This window comes from Eleginops maclovinus, chromosome 13, assembly GCF_036324505.1.
Source record: "Eleginops maclovinus isolate JMC-PN-2008 ecotype Puerto Natales chromosome 13, JC_Emac_rtc_rv5, whole genome shotgun sequence".
NCBI lineage: Eukaryota > Metazoa > Chordata > Actinopteri > Perciformes > Eleginopidae > Eleginops > Eleginops maclovinus.
This window is the reverse complement of record NC_086361.1, coordinates 10456936-10466037: the sequence shown is the minus strand read 5'-3', so window position 1 is coordinate 10466037 and position 9102 is coordinate 10456936. Positions and strand designations below refer to the sequence as shown.

Sequence of the window (9102 nt, the reverse complement as noted above, 5' to 3'; positions counted from 1 at the left end):
GGTTGTAATGCTTTTATCTCAAATCACTAAAGTGTAAAACCTCACATAAATAAAAATCACACAATGTCAATTAAATCAATTAATGTCCTTAAATAAATATTTTGCATCTGTACAAACGCAGTCAAAATATACACACATATTTACAATTTGAGAAAAATAATAATGAATCCAGATAACTGGCCATTAACTTTGCTGTTTTTACAAAAAATGACTATGGAAACTCAGGTTGGCTACAATCACATGTCCTCTACACACGCTCATTAGGTCCAAAATATGAAGGAAAAAAAAGGCCCTCGGTGTACATAAGGGCTTCAGCAAGTTTTGAACAACTAAAGTGGACATTTGTTTTTCTATGTCATTCTTTAAAACTACCTAAAAAATGTTGTGTGGCATACTGTAATAAAAATGAATATCCAACTTGTGGGAAAGACTCATAATGAAAGCTAGAGTTATAGTTGGTTGTTTCCTGGTGCACACATGCTTCCATAAAGCACACATTTATTGGCAGCGACCTCTCACAGGGTGCTCTCCAGGGTGTTGTAGTTGTCTTTGAAACTTTTGAGCTCCAGAAAGTGCTTGGGCCTTTTGCTGCGCTGGCCAGTGGAGGGTAGGTAGGTGACCTGGATGGTGGAGGGAGTGCTCCGGACAGGAGAGCCTGTCAGGTCCTTGGCTGCAGACTGGTGATGCTGGTCCAGACTGGTGCTGCTGGAATAGGCTTTCACCCTGAGGGGGGCGGAGAAAAAAAAAAAAAGAAAGTAGTACACATAATAATATTTATAGTTATTTGAAATAAAATAGCAGCAGTAACCATAGTGGTAAAAACAGAGGTATAGACGGTCATGCGCTAAAACACAAGACTAGTGCAAGTAAGTCTTTCCAAGGATATGCAATATATATAATTCAAATCCCAAAGTGCTCTATCCAATTAGATTTTGTACCAGCTTTTTTATTGAAAATAGAGGAATCATTTTACATTCATATAATAGCAGGGTTTCCCACACAGACTTTACTTGGTCGAGCCGCCCAGGTACAGTGGGGCAAAAAAGTATTTTGTCAGCCACCAATTGTGCAAGTTCTCCCATTTAAAAAGATGAGAGAGGCCTGTAATTTTCATCATAGGTATACCTCAACTATGAGAGACAAAATGAGAAAAAAAATCCAGGAAATCACATTGTAGGATTTTTAATGAATTAATTGGTAAATTCCTCGGTAAAATAAGTATTTGGTCACCTACAAACAAGCAAGATTTCTGGCTCTCACAGACCTGTAACTTCTTCTTTAAGAGGCTCCTCTGGCCTCCACTCGTTACCTGTATTAATGGCACCTTTTAGAACTCGTTATCAGTATAAAAGACACCTGTCCACAACCTCAAACAGTCATACTCCAAACTCCACTATGGCCAAGACCAAAGAGCTGTCAAAGGAGACCAGAGACAAAATTGTAGACCTGCACCAGGCTGGGAAAACTGAATCTGCAATAGGTAAGCAGCTTGGTGTGAAGAAATCAACTGTGGGAGCAATTATTAGAAAATGGAAGACATACAAGACCACTGCTAATCTCCCTCGATCTGGGGCTCCACGCAAGATCTCACCCCGTGGGGTCAAAATGATCACAAGAACGGTGAGCAAAAATCCCAGAATCACACGGGGGGACCTAGTGAATGACCTGCAGAGAGCTGGGACCAAAGTAACAGAGGCTACCATCAGTAACACACTACGCCGCCAGGGACTGAAATCCTGCAGTTCCAGACGTGTCCCCCTGCTTAAGCCAGTACATGTCCAGGCCCGTCTGAAGTTTGCTAGAGGGCATTTGGATGATCCAGAAGAGGATTGGGAGAATGTCATATGGTCAGATGAAACCAAAATAGAACTTTTTGGTAAAAACTCAACTCGTCGTTTTTGGAGGAGAAAGAATGCAGAGTTGCATCCAAAGAACACCATACCTACTGTGAAGCATGGGGGTGGAAACATCATGCTTTGGGGCTGTTTTTCTGCAAAGGGACCAGGACGACTGATCCGTGGAAAGGAAAGAATGAATGGGGCCATGTATCGTGAGATTTTGAGTGAAAACCTCCTTCCATCAGCAAGGGCACTGAAGATGAAGCGTGGCTGGGTCTTTCAGCATGACAATGATCCCAAACACACCGCCAGAGCAACGAAGGAGTGGCTTCGTAAGAAGCATTTCAAGGTCCTGGAGTGGCCTAGCCAGTCTCCAGATTTCAACCCCATAGAAAATCTTTGGAGGGAGTTGAAAGTCCGTGTTGCCCAGCGACAGCCCCAAAACATCACTGCTTTAGAGGAGATCTGCATGGTGGAATGGGCCAAAATACCAGCAACAGTGTGTGGAAACCTTGTGAAGACTTACAGAAAACGTTTGACCTCTGTCATTGCCAACAAAGGGTATATAACAAAGTATTGAGATGAACTTTTGTTATTGACCAAATACTTATTTTCCACAATAATTTGAAAATAAATTCATTAAAAATCCTACAATGTGATTTCCTGGATTTTTTTTCTCATTTTGTCTCTCATAGTTGAGGTATACCTATGATAAAAAATTACAGGCCTCTCTCATCTTTTTAAATGGGAGAACTTGCACAATTGGTGGCTGACTAAATACTTTTTTGCCCCACTGTATATTAACGGCCGGCAAAGTATATTTCGCGACCCATTTAGGTTTTTTGGTTTTTTTTTTTTTTATCCGTCCGCAAGCACGACACCATCTGCGATCGATTAACTAGTGGACAATAATCTCTTCGCTCTACGCCTCCTGTACCTGTTCGCTCTGCTATCATGTGTCGTGTATCGTGTATTGTGTATCGACGCGGACTCCCCCCCCCCCCCAGAATATTTCAGATCTGTGGGAAACACTGAATAGTATATATTCAACTGATCATTGGGTTTATTTACATTTTTCTAATGATTTTAAACTAGTCTCTGCCACACACTGGCTGTTTAAAAAAAGGATCTAAATATCTTGATTTTATTGCTTTAAACTTTCAAATACAAATGAAAGCATTCACAACACCCTACCCTATCAGTGTGAGCAATGGAGATTGTGAAACTTTGTCCAGCAATGTTGCAAGACTAACAATTTCAAGTCTGGACCAGTACAACACTTACACATCAGCCAGTTCGTTGAGAGCTTGCTGATATTCGAGAAATTCAGCTTCCCCAAATACCTGAAACAAAGAGTCAAAGGCAAATCAGTAACATGCTACAAACATAACTGTTAAACCCATTATTTTAGAGTTTGCTATTCAGCACCCATCAGTCAACTTGTACGCACCCCAGTCCCGTGGCGAGCGCTGTCGTAGCCTTCAAGTAAACGGTCAATGAGAGCGCTGCGGCTGCTCTTTATCAGAGAGTGGGAGTTACGCAACTCCATCAGCCAGCTTCTGAAGTTGCGTCCAGTAAACGCACTGGGACAGCGGCTTATCTCCTGCAGAGGAATTCCTGAGGTCAAAACAGTAAGGAACAAGAAGTGAAGGTTAGAGAAGTTGAAACTTCCATGAAATCGCCCCATGGGAAATGTGGGTCGCTGCAAAAACACAAGATCAAGTTATCTAATGGAGAATAATACAACTATAAAAACAGAAACTTCTTTAGTTTTGAAAAGCTGTTTTACCAGCTAATGAAAATATACATAAACCTGTAGAATTATAAATATTTTAGCATCAAATTGAATCACCTGAGTCACGGATTGAATCCAAAGCTTTCATTCTGTACAGGTAGTTGTAGCAACCTGGAGAATACAAACAGATTTATTTACATTATGAAAGAAGGGCCATCACACTTAAATATATTTCAGGTGAAAAACAAGAAGAGCTGAGAAAAGTGACTGACTGATCTGGGATCCTTGCTTCAGCCTATCATCTTCTTCTTCTAAGAGACGAGGTTCGAAGCGGATCTCCTGCACCTTAGACAGCCTGGAGTCAATCTGCTCCCTCAAACCCTGTGAATCAATTCATTATGAAAATTACAAGCATTAACTTTTGCACCAAGTGCAGCTGCTGCATATTCAAGGGTTGCAAGTGATCGGTAAGCTTTATTGATCCACAGAAAACTGTGCAAATAAACATTATTGAGAACATAAAACCTGTTGAAAGGTATTCTTATTGTCACATTTAATAGGATATTGAGTTGGGGATCATATGAACCTGGGAACATAGATACCGTCCCTTTAGGTAAGCAAGAGGTAAACAAACTTAAAGAACAGATCTCCTTTACCTTAGGTGCATTGTGGCCAATAGGTGCATGTGGTCCTCGGCGGGATCTCATTGCGAAACGCATGATTTGCCTTTTGACAAATATAAACAGCAGCACAAACACCTGCAAATGTGCCAGGAACGGGGTTTAACGCCAGAATCATCACAATAGTTGCTCATCAGCAAGAAACTGAAACTCACTTACCAGGCTTCCATATGCCATAACCAGAACGACATTAACCCCTGATAATGACTCTGCCATGATATCTCTCAGTGTGCAGTCTTTCTACAGGTCAGTTAGCTCACTGACTGGCTAACAATGAACCTAACTTTATGTTGCTACATTAGCTTGGGCGCTATCGTTCGGTTGACCATTGTGAATATAATGGTCAATGGTGCACAGACAACAAATTGTTTAACAGGTTTGCACGACTGTTTCTAAAAAGGAAACTATTCAGTAACCGTAGTGATACGCCTCATCATGTTTAGCGACATCAAGCATGAAGTACGCAGTTTAGCTTGTGCTAGCTAGAAGCAGCAAGGCGACAGCATCAACTGATTGCCGATGCTCCGAATTACCGTAATAACCATGTTAGTAGGACCTAACAGAGAACGCAAGATTATTCAGCCATAAATACATTTGGATAAATAGTTAAGGGAGGGGAGACAAAGGGGAAATGATACATTATAATAATAAATATATAAAATGTATATAAATATCGATTTAAAAATGAAAACAGAAATGTAAAATTAAAACAGAAATATTATTTGTTTACAAATTAATAGAGGATTTAAAGGTAACATGAAATTGGTAAATAAATAAAGCAACGGGAAATAAATAAAGAATAATTGGATACACACGTGAAAAATTATGTTCATATTTACCGGCCTAACTTCTGACCATTATATAAGCATTTTACAACAAAATAATTGCCAATAATGGATATTTATGAAGTTATCATGACAACCAGAGGTAGTAATCGTAGTAGTAGTTTATTATCTGTAAAGTGCATCCCCACCACTGACCTGTCATGTCCTCGCTGATAATATTAAACTATGTTAGTGTGCTATCACATGTGATGGGTCCAGTTTCCTCGTAGCGCCATGTAAACCACGTGACGCAGCGCTCAGTGGTGTCAGAGTGGAAAAGAAACAGGTAAATTCAGTCTCTCGCTTATTGTGTGAGCGAGTCGGTTCGCTATATTTTGTCAACTTAGTTGGATCAACTTGGGGTTCAGGAAATATATCCTGTCCTAAATCCGACTGGAAGGTCGACAACGAGACTTGTCGGTCGGTTGTGTAGCAGTGTCTAATATTGAGCCGGGTTTCTGGTCAGTATTGCCTGTTATTTATTTTCATTTTAGGGGCCTGCAGGCCTACCTTTATCCTCGGTGCTTTGTATTTGAAGAGCCCGGGTATCAAATATAAACTGGGGCTGGATATTGAAGAGTGGTGCAGCCGTTTGTGAAGCTTTGCTAACCCAGCTAACATGCTAACGGTGCCTAGCTGAGCGAAACGACGTTAGTAAATTAACTTAGCATGGCTAACATTTGTTAGCAGACAACTAGTACCAATGGTGTGGCATGGGCGTTTTTGGTTTGGGTGAACGTTGAAGCCTTACTTCTTGGTATTAACGTTAGCTGATAAGCTATTTTACTTGTTGGCTGTGAAGCTAAGGTAGCTAACGCTAACAACTCGGGTTTGTAGCCAGTTATGGGCACCCAGTTAGCTGGTTAGCAAAATTATGTTACAGCTAGCCTCGTTGTCGCCATGAGGTGAAGCCGTGAGAAGCGGAAGCCCATCAGGACTTCAAAGCTAGATGCTTTCCCCTCAAGTCTTAATGTTAGCTAGTTGGCTAGCCTTTTGGCCATGTGGCTGGCTAGTGGAATGGCATATGTTGGACAGGCCCTGGTTTTAGGCTTGTTTGTGGGTTAGTCCAAACAGGGTTTACGTAACGTGTGAAAGATTAAGCAGTCAGTGTCGATAGCAAGGTTAATCGAGCAGTGATGTAGTCGGATGTCTTAACTAACGTTACGTGTAAGAATCCGTACTCTTCAAATCAGTGTGTTCTATCTATCAGGGGTTTTGCGATAATACACTGTTTCACAATGTATGTTGGTGAAACACCACCAAGGCTATTTTGATATAAAGTGTTGCATAATAATGTGAAGAAGTAAATAAATTGGTTAACGTATGTTTTGAGTGCAACCGTGTACCATGTCACTCTTTCTTTCTGGGTTAAACCCGTTTCTAGCTTTGGTTTTAGACCTTGACTTGGAAAGGGTGCTGAAAAACATCCATTGTCAATGTTTTCCTGGCGTCTATGGGAACAAGGCTGATGCTGTCTTCTTGACACTGCTGCTAGCTTCCCCCACTAGGCAATACGCCACTAGACAGTTTGAGGAAGTACTATTCATGTGTACCAGACATTTACATCATGGTATCAATAGGTCAAAGTTGCAGGCCTATAATGCCTTTCTCATCCATCTCTCCTCAGGTGTTATTCCTTTTGTAAATACTGTTATTTGTATATACTGTAAATGATGACGTCCATGGGCGGGAACCGAGCCCGGGGCAGCTGGGATCAGACACAGGGCCAAACACAGAGTCAGACACAGCACAAGCAAAGGCCTCAGGTAAGCCCACCTTTACCACCTGTCAGAAGTAGAGACAAAAGCATAGGAGCAGTGTAAGTCAGTATAACTTTGAGTTAAAAATGTATAGCTCAACATAATAAGCTCTGTATGAGGCTGTGCAGAAGGATGCTGCTTGCATCCTATGACATAATCATCAAGTTTTAAATAGAGATTATCTGTAGAATCATGTCTACTCATTGTTGTGTCTTTTTCACACATGTAACACACAACAGAAGATTGTCTGTGGCAGAATCCTTTTCACCTACTACATGTACCCTGTTTGGATTAGGCAGTGGTTGGCACCTGGGTAAAGCGGTCAGGTGTCACAACATGATGTGGATTATAACGCAATTATGATTAAAATCTCAACTCCTCTCCACATTTTGGTTTGCATCTTTGTGTTAATGACAATTCTTCTCTGGCGTCTGTTTTTCTTATGGATTTACCAAAGATATGATAGAAACATCATCAACAAAACAAAACACTTGACACACTGACAGGCTCATTTGAATCTTACATAGACTTGTTGTTGGGCATCTGACTGGGTAAAATCAGTTTGATGTCTGGTCCGAATAATTCGGATGTTGGCATTCTCACATAAGGGTTAAAGGTTTTAACTCTTAACAAGGACTCTAGTAACCAGCGGCAGTGAAGCTTAATGTTGGATGAGGCTAAAACATTTTTTTTAATAAATTGCTAAATTAGTTTGTCCTTTCTGGTTTTATAATGACATGTTGTGCTTGTTTCAAATATCGGATGTTTCACTCCTCTGGGAACAGGCTACTGCAGAGCAGATCCGACTGGCCCAGATGATTTCAGACCACAATGATGCAGACTTTGAAGAGAAGGTCAAACAGGTGAGGAGATGAACATCCTTTTGTTCTACTTCAGCTTTTTGTGTTTTGCTCCCTTTGGAAATTATTTAATAGCACTATTTGGTCTTAAACTCTGGAATATGTTTGCGTACAACTATTCTTTATTGCATCGCGTCTATGTTTGTCCTTGTCTATCAGACACATAGTGAGTGATACAGCATATATGTATTTAAAGCACAATTTCGGTAATGAAGTGAGAAAGCACCTGTTTTGTTTTTTTTTGGTCCATTTCATACATTTCTCATGTGTTTTTAAAGGCAAAATTATTAGGATTTTCCCCAAAAAATGTATTTAAAGATGGCATTGAGCCACAGTCTTTAGAGAAAATTAACTTTGTGTTCAAGCTACTGAAGTGACCAAGATGCTGAATGTATGCTAGTGGCTGCAGGTTTTCTGTTTTGTAGATAACCCTGTTTTGTTTTATGTATGTCTAAAAGCATATTGTCTAGATAAAGAGCTTTTTTATTATCAAGTCACCAGGAGTGTGAGACATTCCCTGTTACTCATCATGCCCCTTCTTCTTTTGCAGCTGATTGACATCACAGGCAAGGACCAGGATGAGTCTATGATCGCACTGCATGACTGCAACGGGGATGTCAACAGAGCCATTAACGTGTTGCTGGAGGGTAGCCCAGACACTGTGAGTTTTGGCTTTGTAGGAAGGCTTAGTGCGGTGAAGGCTAGATTCTGGAGAAATCGGTGCTACTCTGGCTTAGAACAATGATAGTGGACTCACAGTTGACATACTATCTTTCCTGTGAAGGTATAGCATGGTATGGACAGAGTCACATATTTCCTAGTTTTAACATAGGATGTCATTTTTTACAATGATTAACAGTGTACTCGGTTGTGCTCGCTACAGTCTTTCATGACTAGCTCTTTAAATGTTCAATGTATACGTTTGCCTTGCAACATAAGTACAGCATGGATTCACTTTGTAAACTCTCAAAATGGAATACAAGCTTTGATATAAGTGTAACCAGTAGAACATGAGGGGGAAATCAAACTAAAAGGAGTGGAAATGGGTTTTGCCAGCTCATAAATCAGACCTGATAAGCGGTTGTCGGCTACCTTGATTGTTAAGATGCTGGGTCAGTGGAGAGACTTTATAAGGCAGTAGTTCAAAAATGGTTTTCTTGGAAATTACAGACGAGCGGTAAAAAGCTTGCAGTATTGTTGTAGAATTGGTTTTCACTTTCAATTTTCCTGTAGCTGCTGTCCCTTCTTTGACTACATTTATATTAAAACCAAACTCTGAAGTAGTCAGATTACAATACTTGACAGTAGTCAGGTGTGTACTCATGGTGAGAAAAACTATTAAAGGCCAATTTTATAACCAGTAATCTTGCTGACCTGACCATACTGACAATTAAGCAATGCTCAA

General features: G+C 40.5%; 2 protein-coding genes across 9 annotated transcripts in view; one reads left to right on the top strand and one right to left on the bottom strand.

Annotated features, from left to right (window-relative positions):
• Nucleotides 1-4: 4 nt before the first annotated feature.
• On the bottom strand, nt 5-5774 carry LOC134874910 (protein C1orf43 homolog). Its single transcript, XM_063899188.1, has 7 exons — nt 4413-5774; nt 4230-4331; nt 3846-3954; nt 3696-3744; nt 3289-3460; nt 3123-3181; nt 5-723 (listed from the first exon to the last, which is right to left on the bottom strand). The coding sequence occupies exons 1-7, from the start codon at nt 4467-4469 to the stop codon at nt 516-518; spliced, it is 756 nt and encodes a 251-aa protein (XP_063755258.1). The 5' UTR covers nt 4470-5774; the 3' UTR covers nt 5-515.
• ubap2l (ubiquitin associated protein 2-like) overlaps nt 5293-9102 on the top strand; it is a 24434-nt gene continuing 20624 nt past the window's right edge. For 7 of the 8 annotated variants that reach the window (XM_063899184.1, XM_063899182.1, XM_063899181.1 and 4 more), the window contains exons 1-4: nt 5357-5538; nt 6705-6843; nt 7623-7700; nt 8248-8358. In XM_063899184.1, coding sequence (XP_063755254.1) covers nt 6748-6843; nt 7623-7700; nt 8248-8358 — 285 coding nt within the window. In that variant the 5' untranslated portion in view covers nt 5357-5538; nt 6705-6747. Of the gene's footprint in view, nt 5539-6704; nt 6844-7622; nt 7701-8247; nt 8359-9102 lie in introns of all 8 variants that reach the window. The other variant, XM_063899178.1, reaches the window with a different exon arrangement.